Source organism: Chelmon rostratus, chromosome 8 (assembly GCF_017976325.1).
Source record: "Chelmon rostratus isolate fCheRos1 chromosome 8, fCheRos1.pri, whole genome shotgun sequence".
In the NCBI taxonomy this organism is placed as follows: Eukaryota; Metazoa; Chordata; class Actinopteri; order Chaetodontiformes; family Chaetodontidae; genus Chelmon; species Chelmon rostratus.
In genome coordinates this window covers 13,095,585-13,116,054 of record NC_055665.1, presented here as the reverse complement: position 1 = coordinate 13,116,054, position 20,470 = coordinate 13,095,585, and the positions used below count along the sequence as shown (strand labels likewise).

The 20,470-nt window shown below is 41.8% G+C and overlaps 2 protein-coding genes across 4 annotated transcripts; one reads left to right on the top strand and one right to left on the bottom strand.

Annotated features, from left to right (window-relative positions):
* The first annotated feature begins 6,833 nt into the window (after positions 1-6,833).
* On the top strand, positions 6,834-11,034 carry LOC121610491 (sperm acrosome membrane-associated protein 4-like). 3 transcript variants are annotated; one of them, XM_041942626.1, is made up of 4 exons: positions 6,834-6,964; positions 8,816-8,860; positions 9,026-9,190; positions 9,322-11,034. In XM_041942626.1, the coding sequence occupies exons 1-4, from the start codon at positions 6,910-6,912 to the stop codon at positions 9,549-9,551; spliced, it is 495 nt and encodes a 164-aa protein (XP_041798560.1). In that variant the 5' UTR covers positions 6,834-6,909; the 3' UTR covers positions 9,552-11,034. The 3 variants fall into 3 exon arrangements, with proteins under 3 accessions (XP_041798560.1, XP_041798561.1, XP_041798562.1); XM_041942627.1 differs by having other exon boundaries at positions 6,862-6,964; positions 8,819-8,860; XM_041942628.1 differs by lacking the exon at positions 8,816-8,860 and having other exon boundaries at positions 6,896-6,964.
* Positions 10,030-19,684, bottom strand: msh5 (mutS homolog 5). Its single transcript, XM_041942342.1, has 25 exons — positions 19,619-19,684; positions 19,411-19,534; positions 19,207-19,287; positions 18,907-18,960; positions 18,655-18,776; positions 18,390-18,499; positions 18,019-18,054; positions 17,507-17,589; positions 17,375-17,420; positions 16,518-16,656; positions 16,348-16,410; positions 16,128-16,256; positions 15,947-16,019; positions 15,685-15,794; positions 15,418-15,498; positions 15,233-15,320; positions 15,055-15,122; positions 14,208-14,326; positions 13,805-13,931; positions 13,128-13,277; positions 12,793-12,867; positions 10,762-10,908; positions 10,395-10,532; positions 10,234-10,307; positions 10,030-10,150 (listed from the first exon to the last, which is right to left on the bottom strand). The coding sequence occupies exons 1-25, from the start codon at positions 19,682-19,684 to the stop codon at positions 10,030-10,032; spliced, it is 2,424 nt and encodes an 807-aa protein (XP_041798276.1).
* Between the last annotated feature and the right edge of the window lie 786 nt (positions 19,685-20,470).

Genomic DNA, 20,470 nt, shown 5'->3' with positions numbered 1-20,470 from the left:
CAAAGTCATATAACTATATACGTCAATATATCAGTCACATGAGATATTTTACGGCACAACATGTACTTTTGATACTAATTTACGTTACAAATATACATTATGGAACCCATGCTTGGGTTTTAGAAATTTTGGATTATTTTTTCTATGGTTCTGTGTAAGCACAGGTTTCCATTCATTTCTGTACATTGTGAAAATTAGGTTGCAGACTCCCAAAACATGTTTAGGAGTCCATGACAGTGAACATCACAATCTGTGTTACTGACAAAGTTACATTATAATTATGAGGTTATTCACTCCAGACTTTTCAAATCAATCTGCATTTAAACTGCCAAGATGACTAAGACCACGATCAAATTTGCGGTAAAAAAATCTTCAAGGGCCGACGTATAATGGATGACCATTTCCTTGCGCGCTTGTTCTTAATCATCTTGCCTTGTTGTCAATTGCTAGAGCCACACCTACAGAGTAGAAGTGTTCTGGACTTAAGCCTTCAGAATTATCTAAGATGATTCAACAAACAAAAGAAGTATATTTACTTTGACTTTTTTTTTCTTTTGGGTATCTTAAACCTTTAAAACAATAAATGCAGAATTTTCCACCTCATAAATGTTGTCATGGCATGTTTGCAATGGATCAGTATATAGTTATAGCTACAGGTAACACCAGAGCACACAGGCATATAGTGGTATAAATATGTGGCTGTATTTTATGTTAAAGTAAATGGCTCAAAACAGAAAAATCAGGCAATTTAAAGTGTTCTGGCTCACATTTTTTGAAAAAAAAAAAAGTTTCTGAGACTGCATGTTGCAATGTGGTTGCAACCCTCTAAACAGAAAGTGGCTTGCTCATACATGACCTATCTGCAAACAGGCAAAACTCAACCACAAACCAGTATGCTATGTGGGTCAAATCTGCACGAACCGCATCGCAGCTTACCCTAAAACCACCATGCTGTGAATTGGCTACACCTGCTCTTTGAGCAACAAGCTGAGAATCACCCAAATGCTGGCCTGTGGTGTATGAGTCATGTCTGTTGACCCATATCTGTATGCTACGTGGGCCAGGATGTAGTACAGATGAAAATAATTAACACAAAGTCCACTGATTTAGCATTGCGCACCTGTAACGTTGTCGGACTCACAGTTTAAAAACAAAATATGAAAATCGTGCAGCAGGACCAGAGAGGTCACCTTCTTCACACCTTTGTCTTCCATGTCAAAGTGTGGTGCCTACATTACCCACAATGCAACCCAACTGCTGACAATGCAATCAGAGATTTGGGTGTGTTGTGGTTGTATCTGCATATGTAGCCTTGTAGCCCACTAGCTTTAGGCAGATGTGAGAAGCAGGCTCCAGAGGTCTGGAAAGCTCACCTTTTTTTATCCACACCCCCAGACTTTGTTCATTTTTAAACTTGTAGTCTTCAGGCCCAACCCACACTGAGTCTAGTGACATCACTCGAGGCAAACTTTATCCAGCTCTCTCTGGAGCCGCAAAGGGCTTTATACAACTTTTTGTTGTTGTTTTTTTAACATAAACCTTGGAAAAGACTTGGATGGGTAAAACCAGTGGTGTTCCCCTTTAAGCAAAATTCAAGCAACTGCCCATTGATTTTCATACCATGCAGAATTAAATGGAAACCCTAATGGCCGCCTGGAACGGAAGGACGTAAATCATCCAAAAATCCATAACTACAAATCATGTGTTTGACAAGCAGGCAGCAAAAGCGTTAAGTGTGCAGGTATTATAGTTAAGAAGATATACGGCCCTTTGAGGAAGGGGTGTAATGCATTTATTTATTTATTTACATGACATGTATTTCCTTTACATTTTTGATGTTTCTGATGGATCAGTGATTTCACTGTTTCGCTGACACTTGATGGCTGGTGGTCACTAAGAATAACTGGGCTCACCGTGGGACTGGCCTGGACCAGCCACAGATTCCCACGACCCCTCCTCTACACACAGAGGCAAATCAAAACACAGGCTGCATAGGCGCACCAGCAGTGAGGAGACGGATCGGCAGAGCAGCTTTGCACCACTTTCAGCAAGACTATTATTTACTATAAAAGCCTCATTTCGGGCTCCGCGGCACCCGCCGGCTCACACAGCAGAGCCGGGGAAGAAAAACGGCTTGATCCGAGGAGGAATTGGGTGAAAGTGTGGATTTAACCGCGGATCAAAGTGGTGGAGAAGACACACGGAGGAGTGGGAGGAATAACGCACGCAACTCAGGGTTATTTCTTTTGATAATGCCGAGGAGCCAGTTTCTGTTTCGGATCAACGTCCAAGAAGAGGCAAGTATCCGATCTGATCTTGAACGCGTTAAAGTAACCGGACAGTTAACTGCGGTGAATCACTGTGGTCAGAAACAGTGCTGTCGAGCACCATGAATTAAAATCTAACATTAAACATGCATGCGCAGCAGCACTTATGAAACAGGACTTGGTGGCCAATGTATCATCTTCGTTTGCGTCCTGTTGAATCACCCGTTGTGTTCACTTGCCTCGGGGGGAAATTATATCACGAGTTCAGTTGGAGCAAGTACCGAGGTAATGTGACTGTAGTTCCATGGCTGCAGTGAGATTGTGAAGGGGAATCACAAGGTCCTGAACAGGGTCAGTGGTTTTCATCCCCATGATGATGCATAAGTGTTTGAGGAACAGTTTCGTGCGGGTTCAGAGAGGCTGCCGCAGGGTTGAGTAGCTGGAGAGCGGAGAGTCTCTGTGTGGCTCCACAGAGACACTGGAGGAGCTGCAGAAGAGTTGGCATCTCATTAACTCGGCCACATGTCTTATTAAAGCAGCTATTTCCTGTTGAGTGCAATGCAGAGTAAACTATCTCCTCTCCAGCACCCCCAGAGCTCTCCCTCTGATGCTGCATGCAACACTTTCTTGCTTAATTCTTGCGTTTCTCCCCTTTGTTCTCTCTTCTGTTTCTTCTTCTCTCTGTTCAGTCTGAAGCCAGAGGATGACAGCGACCAGTCCCGTCTGCAGCCCCGCCTCCTCCCACTCTACCCAGTCATTACCCATTTGCCTCCCAGCATGCCACAGACACCTGAGGAAAGGCAAAAGTCTCCAAACCAAACTGCACCTGCGCTCTGCCCCAGGCGTCTGGCTAATGCTGGGTGTTGTGGTGGTTTTGGTGGGGATGGGTGTTGCGGTGGCGGGTTACGTATCCGCAGCGCCGAAGCCCACGGGCGGCCGAGGCAGCACCCACGTCGAGAGGATGAAACTGGCCGGGCCCGTGGTCATGGGAGTGGGTTTGTTCATCTTCATCTGCGCCGCCACGCTGCTGTACGAGAACCGGGACCTGGAGGTGCTCAGACGAGAGGCATCTGATGACCTTGAAGATCTGAAGGGAGGAAACGGATGGGAGGATTCACAGGAGCAGCCCAGCTTCGGCTGTCAGGAGCAGTGGGAGAGTAGAGATGGAGAGCAGGGATGCTGGGCCACTCCGGCCCACACACTCCCCCTCTCAAACCAGAACTGTGGTCCTCCTCCGCCTCACAGGAACAGACACAACATCAGCAGCCGGCCGTCACCCCCGCCCCCTTCGGACGCAGGAGGTAGAGATAAAGAGGGGGCCAGAGAAGAGGAGGGGGAGAAGGAGGGAACATCAACCCTGCTTGCTCGAGTTCTGCACCACCAGGAGCCGACTCCCCACCCTCCCTCCCCCTGCCCTTCCATCTCTCACTCGTCCGTCTACTCAGACTCTTGCAACTCCAGTGAAATCAACTTCAACATACGGACAGGCTCTCCTCTGCCACCTCAACACTGAACCCCCTGCCGGTTCATCCTCTGCTGTCCCATAAAATATGCATGATGAGGTATATTTGAACGTTTCACGTACAGACACGCTCTCAAGACAAGACTATGCATTCCTCAATAAACAGATGAAATGTTTGTTGGTATGTTTTAGTGCCTCCAAGTGGCGCAGTGGCTCTGAGTCACTGTCTGTGAAGGGTGTTTTTGTCCTACATCGCTCTCTGACTCACCCACGTTTGAAAGATTGGAGCTACGCTGTTTGATGTCAACTCGCCATCTTGTTGTCTTTGAACTCACCCATGCCCAAAATCCCAAAAGCCGCTGCTCGTTTGACCATATTAGGACGCGAGGAGGATTGCTGAAAACTTCTTGGGGTGCCATACTGGGAGATGGACACACACACTTCCTCTCTCCCTCTCTCGCTCTCGCTCTCTCTCTGACACACACATCCTCTCTGCAGAGATACAGTGTCTACGTTTCCTTGCTGGAGGGGTTTGGTTAAGAGGATGAGCCAGATTTGGTCTCAAATGAGTTTTTATCTAATCTCACACATACTGTAATCTACTCTTTATCTGAGGAAATTGTTTCTCGGTATAAACAAGAGAAGCATGTTAGGCCACAAACCACTCGCTCGACACCTACAGCCACGCTATAAATACCAGCTGGTGCTCTGTGCACATATAAGTGTGAACTCGAGTTTGAGTTTTTTACTGTAATTCAACATTTTTTTTTCTATTCACAGTGTCAGCTGCTCAGTTTTCTCCCTTTTCTCGAGTGTGGTGAGGCGAGATCTTAAAGAATTTCAATCAGATGGTGGATACAAAGAAAAGAGCAATGACTTACAAAAAAAAAAGCAAAATTTATTGAGGCTGTTATGAGTTATTCCTGACGCAGCTTAACTGAGAAAAGCGGCCCTGTGAGTCGTGTAACTGAAGCCTCACCCTCCCACCATCCCGACCTTTCATCTCCTCTCTCTTCATCATCTGATTCCTACGCTTTTATTCAAATACTCCAGCCTCCATCTCGATCCTTGGCTTCTGCGAAACAGCCAAAACAGAGAAAATAGAGCAAAACAATGCAGAGTAAAATGTTATCGGGTCCAATTAAGCAACAGTGGAGCAACAGGCGGAGAGGTAAGGGGGTAGGATTTTAATTATCGCCAGCATTTTCTCCTCCTGCCTCTAATTACACAGGGGATCAGTCTGAAGGTTTTTATAGGTGCTTTAGGACTGCAGAGTATTTCCTTGTTGTTTGGGCCCATGCTGGGATCCTGCCATCCAGATGACGACTGAGACTGAAGTGTACAGTAATTTGCAGCCACACATTTCACTCACTAAAAACAGCACCCATCTCTCTCTCACACACATGCACGCACACACAGAGACTCCGTAGAGGGCTCTGTGTAGGTACAGAATGCTGTTTTAAGCTGCTGGATCTATCTTTCAATAGCTGCGATGAGTTGGGGAGATGTGACTGAATCTTGCAGCAAGCTGCAAGCAGCCTCCTTCGCACTTATCGCTCAGAAAAGCAGCTCCCTCTGCGCTCTCGCACAGACATGAGCCCTCCTTAGTGTGAGATGCTCTGATGTGCTTACATTTAGTAAGAAAAATGCCGTATTGTAGAGCTGCAACCAAAGATTATTTTCATGAATTTGCAGATTAATTTGTCGATTAGTGTCTAATCTGTTCGCCTGCACCCAATTGCCAGTTTTTTAGTTATGCCTCCTGCAGTCTCATACAACAGTCCTGCAATAATATCTACCTTCACGAAGGTTATAATATTTTAGACATGTTGTTCAACTTTTTGATCATTCTGCAGGCCGCGGTTTGTAGTGCGGTTTAATTGTATTGCATCCACCACATTTATATCAATGAGGGTAGGCTGAATAACACAGACACCTCTCTGTACTACAGCTCAACAGCACCACAGTCTACATCCTCCAAAATGATCATAGAGTTGTTCAAAAAAGAGTGAAAAATGCCATCAAAAGTCTTTAAATTGCTTCAAATTGTTTGTTCTGTCCAAACAAAAGGTGGAAACTCAAATAGGGTTAACTATGATCTAAGACAAAGAAAAGCAACAAATCTTCACATTTGAGTCACTGCCGCTTAAAAAAAACGACCCAAACGATCAATCAGCCAACCAATACACACATATTGTGTATGGGGTTTGTTTTACAAGGCGTTAATCCTGTTCAGATTAAATTCAGATGTGAAACCTCTTTGAATCAGACATTAAAGTGACCAGAGGGAAGTTCAGTATCTTTACGTACATGCAACAACTGCACTGCAGCAATACAAGCAATCTTTGAGGTTTGTCGTGTGTACATCAGTGTATATGTGTGTGTACATAATTCACAGTGTTGTTACATAATTCAGCAATACACGTTTCTTGCTGCATTGAAAATATAACTGAATTCCCTCCTCTGAGAGCTTAGTGTGTGTGTGTGTGTGTGTGTGCGCGTGTGTGTTGATAAATATCTGAGCAGACGTACGCGAGGCTGTAAGCTGCTTAACCATGACGCTGACTCAGGACACATGCAATTTCTCTCTTCCTTAAGAGAGAGAAGAGCTATGATCACCATTTTTGGGTATAAAAGATGAAAGTGGCCGAGGATCAACCAGCCTGAAGATGCCAGTTTAAAAAACAACTTTTTTTTTTACTCAAAGACTTCACCTGTTACAGCAGGAAAAGGGATTCGGTTAAGACGTCTTTGTAAAAAGTGAGAAGCATCAGCTGGATGGAGAAATGTTTTCCACCACCTTTGTCAACATCTGGCACTCAGTATTTCATCAAAGCAGAGCGATGAGATACCAGCTTGGTTTTATGTATAACATTCATGTTGTATCTTTTGTTAAAATGGCTAATAAACCAAATTTCTGACATTAACGGAGACATTAAATCTTTTCTGGTTCTCCAAACTCCACCCCTCTTCTCACACAGACCTAACAGTCCAGGTGAGGTTTGTGATTTGCAACTGTCCCCCTAAAACCTCCATTGTTTGATCATCTGCAGCCTTTCAACAGCTGTGATCGGTGCAGGACAAATAGCAGGTGGATTCCTGACTAATCCAATTTCAGTGCAGCTTCTGGTCTTCTGCAGTCCTCATGGTGCAGTCAATGGAAGAAGTATCCCGCTCAAAATGAAAGGACTGATATTCTGTGTTTTTGCCATCATGATGCTCACACCTGCTGAAGGTAAGATGACGTAGGTTTGTAGGTGTAGACAAACAGCTTCTTCTGTTCTACAGTATTGCTGCTTCTAGAAGGTTTATGTTTTCCCCTCATAGACTGGGCTTAACAACTGGGCTTAAAAAAATCTTATTATCTTTACACAAGCTGTAGATTCTTGCTGATTTCACAAAACTGTGAATCCTCTATTTTTACAGATTTGATCTATTATTATAAAATTGATATAAACATACACATAATGTATAATTTCATAGTAAATTAATGGCCTGTTTCATCTGTGAAGTATCAACAGAGCCTATTTTTTTCTGTACTGTATAATACAACAGCTCCACGGTTATAATTAGATTATTTTCATTACTGAGCAATCTGTTTATTTTCTTAAATGATTTACTAATTGTTAGATCAATAAAACATTAAAAATAAAAATAGTGAGAAATGTCCACCTCAGTTTCACAGAGTCCAAGGTGTCATCTTCTAATGTCTGGTTTGGTCTAAAATTACTACATTTGCTGTAATATAAGACGTGGAAAAGCAGCAAATCATATAATTAAATTTACTGCTTATCAGAGTAGTCGCTGATACATTTTGTCCACTAGTCAATTAAGCATCGCAGCTCTGCAATAAATCCAAACTTAAGGAAGGTTAGAATGCTGCGTTTTGTTGAAACTGTTTTGAAAGAGTTGTTAATTCAACTTAATGGTCATTTTGGAGGCTGTAGTTTAAACTTCCTTCGTGGATACAAATGGGGTGAAGAAAATATTAGAAACACAGTTCAACAACACCACAAACAAAATTCTTCAAGAAGTTTCACCAAATACTTAACATGATAACCTTCGTGAGGCCAGGATGTATTGCAGACAGACATTGCATGTCTATTGTATTAGATTACACTGGCAAGGCGCACCTAATAAACTGGCAACAGAGTATAGCTTTAGTAAGTCTGTTTTCCCCTCCCAATGAACTCTAACTACTCTTTTTGTGCAAGTTCACCTGAGCTAGCACAAGCTAACAAGATGAGAGGGGATAAGGATTGTAAGTCTTCCTGAAACTCATCTTAAGGCCCAGAGGAGATTAATGCTCCAGCCTCCTGCAGCACTGAAGCAAGCCATTTTACAACTGGATGTGCCCTCACAATGGATTCAAAACATGAATCTCAGAAAGAGATGCGGTTTCATCTAAAACTGCCTGGATGATCATGTGTATTTGTGTTCAAATATGCTGTCTTTACAGTTATTTGAATATAAAATGGCCTAGTTAGTGCCATCTTAAAATGAAGGTAATTTCAGCCATATTTGATTCAGAATTAGAGAAAACGTTTGTTCTGTCACCTTCATTTCACACTGCCAATAAATCACTCATTTTAGGAAGAAGCCTCTTTGCATGGTACGAATAACTGAGAATAACTGAGGGTTTGTCCCACTCCTGCACTACATTCTGCAGCCAGTTCTTTCTATTAATTCCAGTATCTGTCTGTTTAATAAAAACATGATGCAGCCCGAAGACTTGGAGCACTCCCTGAATAACACAAGTCATCCACTCACAGAAACAAATTCCAGACTGCTGCAGAATAAACAAAATATTTCTGAGATGCTTAAGTGCTGCTCGGCAGAATGTGGCTCATCAGTTTGGCCTGATGTCCTTCGACGGCGCTCCAACGCTTCACACATTCAGTGCCCTCTGAATAATAAGTGTATCCAAAAAGCTATTATATAAACGGCTCAAAATCTGAATAATCCAAAGCCGTTCATCCATTAATCTGACATCTATGCTGTTAAATGTATATTCTCTGTTCTTAACTTATTTGTCTTTTTTTGTCTGTGACTTCCTGCCATCTTTGTCTGGTATTTCTTGCAAAAGAAGCTTCTAATCTCAATGGGAGATTGAAAATCTGGTTAAACAAAGGTTAAGTAAAAATTTTAAAACATTTTTACTTAATATACTGGACGTAATTAAAATTTAGTTTTCAGTGACAATAACTAATTCACAAACTTTTTTCCACTATCTCATTGTTAGACGCTGTCTCCTTTATTGTGTCAAACTGTCCTTTTTGTCTGTGGTGTTCCTTAGGCACAGGTGAAGATGAGGAGAAGCTAATGGAGTCAGTGGGATTTGAGGAAGAGGAGGAGTTTCTGAAGTGTTTCCGATGTGACCTGGGCTTCTGGGATGCCTGCTATACCACCAAAACCAACTGCAGCCTCGGAGAGCACTGCTACACGGGCCGAGGAAAGGCAGGTACGTTGGACGGGACTGTATTTCTAGTGTATGTTTATTAATTAACATTGAAACATTAGAGGGTGTAAACTTGTATATGTATTTTACTTTAATTTGCTCAGAGATGTTATATTGAATACTTGTCTCCCTAGCTGATGCTCTGGACATAAAGACTCTGGGTTGCGTGAGGGCAGAGGAGTGCGGTCTGGAGACCACGGTGGAGCTCTTCTCGAACAAAACCATCTTTGTCATGACCAAACACTGCTGCGACACTCCCTTCTGCAACACGGCGCACAAACTTCCCATCACCACACTTTTGTATCTCACAATGGCTGTCCTAACCACTTGGCACCTCACTAAAGCCTCAACGGGATCGCAATAAACAACATGCATTTATTTATGCTGTCAAAAGAAAAAGACTGTGAAGTGATGCTCAAAGGACTTCAACCATATGGTGAAGAAAAATCACCAGCTTTGCAGAATTTTTGTACTATCCAGTAGGGGTACTGAATTAGAAAACGCTACTTAGATAATTATAGCACTAGTTTATTCATTTAGAAAGACATAAATCCAACCGATCTGTTTACATCATATTCAATGTAGTATTTCACCTGAACAAAACACAAGAAAAAATTTAACTGCTGCAACTTAAACCTTTGCTACATATGCAGTAAACTGTAGTAAATGTTACAGTCATACTGTAAAACGATTATTGTCATATATCTGGATAAATGTATCTGATCTACAGGTGGAACATCAGTTAAAGCCTGCTCTCGCCCCGAACCAACTGAAAACAGAAACAGAATGAACAAACTGACCACAGAGCTGTAGAAATTTGTTCGCAGCTGCAGCAGAGCTAGTTAACTGCAGTTCAGCAGCTCCCCAGCAGAGGGCAGGATCTCCTCTTTCATGAAATGTTGAAGGTCCAAATTTTGGTCCTCCAGGTCCATGCTCAGGAACTTCACCACCACAGACCTGCACCTGTCAGCCACAGCCTGTTTCACATACACTGCTCTCTTGTGTTGGTTTTTATTGTTGTTCTGTGTAACTGGAGTTCAACAAACCTGTTTGCCTGCTCATCTGATGATGCTTTGTCAATGCGTTTGATGGACCTTCCTGTCCTGTACAGTTCAGACACCTGACCAAAGACACCCACCCACAAACAGTCAGTCAATGTGAGCATTCCTCTGTGTATTTGGGTTTGTGTCTATGTGTGAATGTTTACCTCAACTCCTCTCTGTACAAGGCTGGTTGGCAGGCCTGCCAGTGTAGCTATGTTGGCAGCATAGCTGGACTGGCATATCCCTTCCTTCAGTTGGTACAGAAACACCAACTCATCCCCGTCCACTGCTGTCTCTAGAGTCTAACACACACACACACACATAAATACACAACCACATAAACACAAAAAATAGAAAAAAATATAAACATCTAATGAGGTAAAACAAATGAGGAGTGCAATCTCATTTAGAAGTTTTGCTGTCAAAGTTTTTCTGCAGCACATTAGTTTACCATCATGAAACCTCACTGGACATTCACGAAATGCTTCAGGCTACACAATGCCAAGTGCAAGTTCAGTTGAGTATCAGTACCAGAAGAGACAGCAGGCCAGAGGAGGGTAGTAGGTCCAGCTGCAGCAAACTGTGGAAGTTAGTAGCCAGCAGGACATGAGGAACATCCAGCGGAGCTTTGCTCAGCCAGTGAGAGATTGATGCAGCTAGCAGCGAAAGTCCATCCACCTGAAGGGGAACACTATACAGTTGGCTATGTTTCTGAGCATGGATGAGGCTGCTATGGGCAAACACCTTCAGTCTTAATTCAGGCTAAGCTCCTTGGACAAACCTTTGATAGCCTGAGATTGAGTTGGTGCCACATGTAAACCAATTAAAATAACATTCCTGCCTACTGATTTGTGTCATTTCGATTGAGCAACAGCACTGCAAAAACAAAAGTTAACTGATGCTAAAGTAACAGGTAATTATTCTTCATATTTGCAAATAACTTGTTATCTAAACTTAAAGTAAATTCATTGACAATGAATGCATGTATCTATGCACAGCAGAATAGAAATTCTTTGTGTGAGTAATTATAGTCTGATAATTCTAATCACAGAAGACAAATCAAAGTTTGCACAGTATGTTTCCTTTGAAGCTTTTGTTGCAAAAATAGCATTGCTAACATTCTCGCCAAGGAGGAGCTATCCATCATTGTCCGACTACCTCAACTACAGTGTTATACAGGAAATGTTGGGAAAGGCAAAGAGGTATGACATGCAACAATGGAGCCATGCCTTGCTGTTATATGGTACATGTCACCATCTACAGGCAAAGAAAGCAATAGCTGTTTAAATTTTAGAACATGCACCACTTCCAGGTAAGAGGTGAGTGGGTTACAGTTGCAGTTTACATTTAGAAAAAAATTTAGATTTAGGACCGTGTCACAATTACATACCCCCTGCTAAATACTCAGACATAACAGAAATACAGTTCAGCTTTTGGCTGTAAAACACCATAAGTTGTACCTTTTAAGTTGATATAGTGAAAAAACAGTGAGCAATAGTAGCAAACAGCTGCTTATTTCCACATTCAGCAGATACGGAGCAACATCATCATTCAGTTGAAGTCGTGTTTCTCGCCACCTGGCAAATGTAAGTTCAATATTAACACTCTTCTTACTCCTTCTGGTCTCTGCCAGCTCCTGAGGGAAATATCTGGCTCTTTAGCTGCTAAATGCTTCATTATGTTCACCAGCTAGTCACTAAATCTGTCTGTCTGTCATTTGGTGTTGAGCAGGTATTGTACAGTGGATTTTTGGCTGAAAACAACTGCCTGCTGAGGCTGGTAAGAGTGAACCAAAACAGCAACACTGAGGGCTGGACAGCTAAGCAATGAGCTGAAACTCACTATACAGCTCTGGTAAGCCAAAGGGAGCTGCAGATTCAAGCAATAATAATTTGGAAGTTCATTATTATTGCATAAATACAGGGTACAGCCGATTTAAATTCTTGTCATTAACATCTATAAACCGGGCTAAGACGGGACTTATTCAACCTAAATTGGTCATTTCCTTTTATTGTTTCTGGCCCCTGCATCCCACACCTCTATTTCTCCCTTAGACAAATCAAATTGGTTTGGAGCCCCTCCGTCCCTCTCCAGAGTAACCTGGCAGACAGTGATGGAGGACGGAGAACATAATGATACTCCGAGCACTGTGAAGTCTGCACATTTCCAAGTATCCAGCACAAAATATGCTGCAGTTCCCAAAACTAAGATACGAAATGCAAAAACAGCATATATGAAACACTTTAAAACACACAAACAGCAGCTATTGAAAAACAGCAGTTGTTGCCTGCAGGTTGCATGAGTTGCATTATTTCTTTTCTTGCCTGTAGCAGGCGCACATCAACACCTCTATATCTGCAGCTCTAAACAGCTGCTGCTATTTTGTTGCTGATAGGCAGCACATGTTGAGCTGAACTGGAGGTCTGTTCGTGCTGCAGCTCTAAACTGGGAAATATTGGCTGGGATTGGTTTCAAGCGCTTCACATCAGTGACACTGTGTGTCCTTGTTATGTGTATACATATGTATTTAATTTACAAAGCACTGGAATAAGTTCTACTCACTGTGTTAGTTCCTTTTCCAAATTCATCGATGAGAGCTAATGAGTTGCCAGTACTGCTGTTGAGAGCCAGGGCCATCTGGAGAAAAGAGAGACAAACTGTTATACCACACATTGGTGTTTTATTGTGTGTTTTTGTTTGTGTGTGTGTGTGTGTTTTATGGCTGTAGGCAGTAGTTGCGTTATAAAAATGTCTTGACAGGTGGAGAGTGGGAGTAAAGCTGGAGGGCAGTAGTGCCGGGAGTTAATATTTTTTATTTCCGCACCCACACACACTGACATACATACATAGTTGCTTGTGTGCTAAAGTGTGCATGTGTGTGTGAGTGAATTAGGTACCTGGTTGAGGTCTATCATGAAGGTGCTGAGGCCCACGGACACAGACTCTCTGCTCTGCATGCGGGTAAAGATCCCATCTACCAGACCGATCTCTGCCTCCTTCGCAGGCACGTCTGAGCCAATCAGAGCCATGAACACAATCAGACCCACCTGCCAAAGTCAAATCAGAAAGCAGAAAGTCAGGGTTAAATGACAAGTGCTGTGGCCTGAACTTAACGAAATGGGAGGCAGGAGTGTTAAATGAAGGCATTATAAATTTAGAAACTTTACTGTCACTCTTTTCTGATGAAGCTGTAAATTCTAGCTTCAAGTAAAGTAAATAAAATACTTTGGAAAAGAAACTATAAATCTTGTGTGTTGTGACAGCTTTCCTCATTTAGCAGAAAGCTGTTCTCATCTTGCAGAGTTCTGAGATACATAGCATCTGTAATGCAACTGCCAGTGCTGAAGAAACTGATGCTGAAGGCAAACTATGTGCAATTATGCAGATTTTTGTCTCCCACATGTATATCTTTGTTCTTCGTTTGCTTCTTAAAGCTCTCTATTATCTTTATTATCTATCTATCTCTGGGCAAAGTGACAGAAAAGGCTCAGTATCATCGAGCTAGTCAAGATCAGAAGCAGTTTGTCATTGAACGTGTTACTGTGATGATCGAACTTGTAATTGTAAGGAACACCTGTTTTAGGTAGATGCTCTTCCCAGATGAGTTGGGGCCACTGATGATCTTGACTCTGCCCTGCGACTCTGAGCTCTGGAAGGAGTTGGCCACAAACACTGGACAGCACAACTCTAACAGAGGGTGCCTAGAAAATTGAAAAACTTGAAAGTACAGATTTTTATCAAAAATGTACTGCTGTGTCTTATCAAATGCAACTTCCGCTTTATGTGTGTGTGTGTGTGTGTGTGTGTATGTGGTGTGTACACATGCCTGTCTGTGTGTGTACTGTGTATGTGATTAGTAGCCAGACTAATGTTAGATTATCTTACATGGCGTGACACTTTCCATTGCCAAGGTTTTACATTACAACAAGAACTGGAGTATCTGGATAGTGGTTTCCATCTAATGTATGTGTACCTACCTGCCCTGTGTGATTGTTATCCTCCTGTGGCTGGCTAGTTTGGGTGAGGTGTAGCCGTATTCTTGGGAGGCGGTGCTCATAGCCATCAAACAGTCCAGCTCAGCAATGAGGTCCAGAACCTACACAACACACACATTAAACACAATGTCCTGAACAGAGCAGCTTTGACCCATAAATCTCAACAAGAAGGAGCTCAAGTGTTAACAAACCTCAAGCTAAACGTGTGAATTAAGACGGAATCTGCGTATTTTTCCACATTTTGGTGGAAAATATGAGTATTTGGAACATACTGAGCATACAGATGGACAACAATGAAGTGGATTATGTTGCAGAAGCAATATGAGATATTATATTTGGCTGTTTTGATGTTATGGGAATCCAAAACAGAGATTTTTGTTGAGAATCACTATAATAAAGCTTTATTAGTTTGAAATGCTGAAAGTCTGTTTTTCAATAAAGTTCATTGTTTATCTTACATTAATTTAATTGCCAAGTCTGCATAATAGCTAACAAATCTTAACCACAGCTATAATATTGTAAACACAATAATTCTTTATCTAGCCTCAATGCTCATTCGATCCTCAAAAATAACATTAAAATTTGCAATCACAGCATGAAACAGCAGCTCACTTGTCTGTCACAAGACAAATATCACAGCACTTCAGGACCATCCGGCGCTGTTTCATACTCAAAATGTACAACACAACCCAAGGAAACACTGATAGCTAATCACAATAAACTCCACCCACACACATTAGCAGTTACTTTCATGCCAACAATCATTTTAGCAGAGTGGGAGTCATGTTTTAAATCCTAGACCTGGAAGTGCATAGTGATGCATACCAACCTTGTACAGTGAGGCGCTCCTCTCGAGGATTGCGTTCTGCAGCTGTGTCATGACTGCCGTCTCCATGTCTGGAAACAAGGCGTACCATAAGGAGAGCCTTAAGTGGTTGTGGTCATTTCTATATGTCAGGTACGCAGCTATCAGGTAAAAGTTGTCTACTAGTAAGAAGGTAAAAGACCTCTAATGTCACAGTACAAGTCTCCTAGGAGGTTGTCTAGCTCCTTGGTTCTCTGGCTGCGGTAGTGCAGATGGTCCTCTGACAGGAACTAGCCCACATGGACACAAGAAAACGGTTGAGCACATGAGCAAATAAACAACAATCAGCCAAACCAAACTAACATGTTGACAAGCTCATACACAAACCATAAAATCAAGCCCCTCAATCTCAAAATCCTCTCTCTCCACCATGCTGGGCAGGCGAGGGATACGGAGCAGAAATCCAATCTGTAATGTGATTACACAATGATATATGAGCAGTGATACATGTGGTGCTCCATAGAACCTGTTTTGCCTATATCTGACAGTATGAATCCCACATGTGGGTGCAAGCCAGATGAGTAAATATAATTTTTTATTGCTCATTGGAAAGGTATATATCAGCTGGTAGCCGAGTAGACATAAAGCTCAGACCAGAGGGATGTAGATAACCGAGCAGGAGGGGATGCAGGCATCCAAGTGTTCCAGCTCTCTTCTGGCAACATCTGTCAGGAAGTCGGACAACCCCATCATCCTCCTCTTCTCTGCCAGAGGGAGGGAGCATTACCAAGACTTTAATCACAATATAAATGTATCAATACAGACTCACCAGACATTTCCAAACAGATGTTTTAAGTTATTATATGACATGTTTTACTAACTGTTACAGTTTTCAATCCAGTATGGAGGCACTTACTCTCATCAATCGCTGGGTCCACATTCGGTTTGATGGTGAAATGGTTCTCAGCTATGCTAGCTTCAAAATCCACCTACACGTTCCAAGTCAGAGAAGGAGTTAAAATCTCAACGAGCTACTGAGCAACGAATGCCAGCAGACTTCTCAGATTTGCAGTGGTGTATGAATGCGTGTGTCTCACAACTCGGCTGATGAGGGAGGCAATATAGTGGAGGTCATCAGAAAACCCTTCACTGATATCACGAAAGAGCTGAATGGACTGAGGCAGGTGTCGCACTGTGTCCCTGAGACACACTGCGCTGTACACGGTCTGACATACACACACAAGAGCAACATTTTGTATGCATGTAACAGAGGCTGTCTTGTTGATAATCAGTATATGGTCATATTGTATCTCCGACCTTGTAGAGACACTGCCAGTTGGTCACTTTGGTGTGAGAGAGAGACATCCGGCGCAGAAGAGTCTAACACACACAAACACAAACACACAGACTAGCTTTATAAATTCTATGTCCAGGTGGTGACACAGCAGGTAAGGGATGTGGAGAAAAGCATTGGTCAGAGTTGTTACTGGAATGTTACTGATGTTGCGTAGTGAGAACTGCAGGGTGCTCAGGGCATCGGAGTTCCGCGGTGATGAGAAGAAACGTATCACTTCCTGTCTCCTGAGTAACACGGCCAGGTCCTGTGTCGGCCGCAGGAACCACTGGCTGAGAGACGAGAGGACATCACTCACACTTATGTTACCTCTATAAAGCAAATGGTACAAACTAGCAACCTTTACATCTTGCAGTCCGTGAGAATAACCAGAATTACCAGAGTTAACTACATGTTGTATATATGCAAGAAATAATGGTTGTGTAAAGAAGAATATCAGAATTACATAAATTACATTAAATAACATTCCCACAATAATCATACCATGGGAATAAAATCACCATAATATAATTTGTTATGGCATCAAAAACAGATGATGCATTATGGTGGAAAAGCTGACACACTCATCACATGAAACCCAAAACCACACTAAATGCACATTTCTAAATATATGACAAAAACTTTTTGTTGCTTTGTTAATTTCTACTGCCCCTAGTGTTGAGAATAATTAATATACTTTTATAAAGTAATTAGTTGTTTTACATAATAATTTCAACAAGATAGTTCTGATTATATAATTGTTATATTGATGATTATCGTCTTTCATGTACGATGTAGAGCACAAACTTGACCTGCCTATTAGTAGTGGTCATAATACTAGTAGTACTAGTAACTGTTTTACAGCATTGTGGTAGTCATCAGTAGAAGACATCAGTTTTGTTTAACTGGATAGTGAGGACAGGCAGGAAGAAGCAGCCTTTTCTAATAAAAGCAGAGTATTTCTTCTGATGAAGTAAAGGACCCTCATTGTAATTTTTTTTTGTTTCTCACCGCAGTAGTTTGGAGCCAAACTTGCACCTGCAGCGGTTCAGTATCCCTACAACACACAGCACATGGTTCATGTAAACACCAATAGATAAGACAGTCATAATGTCATGAGCTGCTACGTTCAAAGCTGCATACCATAAAGACTGAGTCCTTCCTTTTCACCTGAATGGAGCTTGTACACTGATGGGTGAAGTTCTGATTTGAAGATCTGCAGTACACTGGCACAAAATCTAAAGTCATCTGACAACCATTCATTGGCTCCTTCTGTGTGTTTTTGTTTGCCTCACCTAATAATGCATCTAATTTGAATACCATACTTAATACAATATAAAACACATTTATTTTTTTGCTTAGTTATATAAATGCAGCGTTTGTCACAATAAATTAAAAGTACAATAAAAAGAAAGGAAAACCGTAACATAGAGCTTAAGTTAAGAATTATAGAAAATAAGGGCAGGAAAGTAAAATGAAAGGTCTGAAGTAAGCAAGTCTTCTTTTACAAGAAACGGTCAAATTAAAATGGACTAAACAGATGCAATGTAGGTTTTAGTTGTGGAAGAAAGAACAATGACAGATTTAAAAGATAAGTGTCAGCTTTTAGGGACATATATTGGACAAAGATCATCTATATAATAGAACACTCTTACCTGTAGGTGTCTCGGTCAATGAAAACAACACCTTTACTATATTGGAAAGAAATAATGCCCATTTCAGAGAGGTAACATTTTTCATTCATGAACATTTCTCCATCACATAAAACCGATTTGGTTTGCTGGTAAAAATAGAGAAATGTTATGCAGTAACTGTACATACACTACTGTATGGAAACATAATGCCACAAATGCATGCCACTGCTGCCTGTTTGACAGACTAAAACCTGTGTAGCTAAATACAGAGTGGTAAAAAATCACTCTTCATTGACAAAACTCATTATGGAAAATGTGTAATCACAGTCGTGTGTGTGTGTGTGTGTTTTTGTGTATGTGTTTGTGCAAAGCTACATTAATGTGTGTCTTACAGTGTGTAGGCGTGGAACTGTAGGATTGGCACTCCAACACTGCAGTCTTCCAGCTCCACTCCCACTCTCCTCCTGTCCAGACATTTCAGCAGAGCACCCACTGCCCTAAGCTATCCAATGTACACACACACACACACACACACATACACACATATTCACACATTCACACCCACACATAAACACAAGAAAATTATGGACAGTTCATGATCACCTCCTGCACAACGATGAACTGATGGATAGGGTCATATGTAGACAGCTGGCTCACCATCAGGGGCGAGTCAAAGGAGATACAGGAGGAGAGGTAGGACATTTTGTCCTTTTCTGAAATGGAGGCAGGAAGGAAAGGCAGATGGGCAGAAAGCAGCCTCTGCTTACTGACTTCCAGACCTGCAACATTCAAGATGGACTCGGAATCAATCGATTCATTGTGGAAAACCATGTAAATTTAATGCAAGCATTTAATCCTACCTAAAAATTAATAAGGACATTTGTATATTACAGTTCGGTGTCTGATTACCAAAGTCAGAATATGGATAAGTGACCACCTCTGGTTTGTAGTCTGGGTTTGAACCTGGGATACAACAGAGCGGAGTTTGAAAACAAGTTGGTTGTTGCCTTAAAAAGCTGTGCATAATAGTTACACAATCATTCTTCTCACTTATCACACTAGCTGATTGCACTGTCTAGCAGCTCTGACCTCATTTAATTCCCTTGACCCTGAAAACACTTTATTCATACCATTTCACAACAAAACTTTCTCTGACATTTGTATGTTTCTCTTGCCCTTGCCAATATTGTTTTGTCTCCCAGAACTCACCAAGTTGTTGCAGGAATTGTGCCATGTAGCGTTCCTGCTTTGCACTGGTAATTATTACATGGGGACTAACCTCCTGGATGACTACACAACAGAAAAAAGGTGGCACGAGGAACAGTATGGTAATGTAAGCGCATGTGTTGGTTTATACACATAACTGTCATTTTTGCTTAATTGGCAAGTCTGACTGTCTCAGGTGGTGTTTACCTCTGGGCAGTAGGCGGAGCTCGTAGTTGTCAGGAGTGTCTATCATATAGTGTAAAGAGGAATCCTTACTGTCATAGAAGCAGAGGCCGACCTGTCCATGCTGGGCTAAAACACTCAGTAAAACCTGATAATAAACAAATACAGGAGTATGCATCTCACTGCTGCAACTATTTACTCCTCTGCTGGTGAGTGTGATGTCTGGTCTTACCACAGGTGAATCTTCCTCTTCTTCATCTATGCCTAGAGGACGAATAACTACCCCATCTCCTGCCATTACCAGTGCTAGAGAGGAACAGTCAGACATTAAGGTTATTATTATTATTTGAGTATACAACAAGGCACTCTATTTAAATTAAAACTTCCATAAACTAAACTTTTAGCTAGCTCTAGCTACCCAGCTCTCTAGGTTAATAGATTAGCCAACAAAGTGAATTTAATGCAGCCGTTTAGTCACGCCAGCTAATGGATAGGAGCTACATTACGCTGAAGTATTACTAATATTCCTTTAATTACCTAACATATACTTACAGGAGGGGTTGGGACTTTTTATAGGAAACCTCGGGGGGGCTGAGGTGTCGTTGGTAAAGTCCAATCTCTAATTATGAAGAGTTCAAAGAGATTAATCTTTTCTGTAACAGCAGCTTGTCCGTTAGCCAGAGAGACTGCGTTCACGTGCCCTCTTTTGCGCGTGCGTTCCTACTTGTCTCACTGTTGTCATGACAACAGTGTCCCGTATGGAAGGAGTCTTTGTGGGACGGTGTTGAAATGTATTGTTCGGCTAAATTTTGACTTCAGTTAGTGATTATCATCAGCTGACGGACCCAACATAGAATAAAAGACCCAGAAAAGAAGCAATTTAGTCAGTTATACTCTCTTAATATTGGCATCGGCCACTGAAAAACCCAGTCGACCAGTAAATACAAGTACACACCCTGCGTTCAACGTACAGAGGTGTCAGAAAGGATGTACGAAAAGTATATGAGTACGTATACAATTATACTAATGTTTTGTATTAAAATATTACTATCAATACTCAAAGCTGTAAAGTATAGTATTTGGG

What these genes read in the sequence shown, in the direction of transcription:
- LOC121610491 (XM_041942626.1), top strand. Translation starts at nt 6,910, where the DNA reads ATGAAAGGACTGATATTCTGTGTTTTTGCCATCATGATGCTCACACCT. An exon ending in GAAAATCTGGTTAAACAAAG is followed by an intron (nt 8,861 to 9,025) that starts GTTAAGTAAAAA and finishes GGTGTTCCTTAG; the next exon opens with GCACAGGTGAAGATGAGGAG. An exon ending in CACGGGCCGAGGAAAGGCAG is followed by an intron (nt 9,191 to 9,321) that starts GTACGTTGGACG and finishes TTGTCTCCCTAG; the next exon opens with CTGATGCTCTGGACATAAAG.
- msh5 (XM_041942342.1), bottom strand. Translation starts at nt 19,684, where the DNA reads ATGGCAGGAGATGGGGTAGTTATTCGTCCTCTAGGCATAGATGAAGAA. An exon ending in ACAATTCCTGCAACAACTTG is followed by an intron (nt 18,961 to 19,206) that starts GTGAGTTCTGGG and finishes GTTGTATCCCAG; the next exon opens with GTTCAAACCCAGACTACAAA. An exon ending in TCAGATGAGCAGGCAAACAG is followed by an intron (nt 10,151 to 10,233) that starts GTTTGTTGAACT and finishes TGTGGCTGACAG; the next exon opens with GTGCAGGTCTGTGGTGGTGA.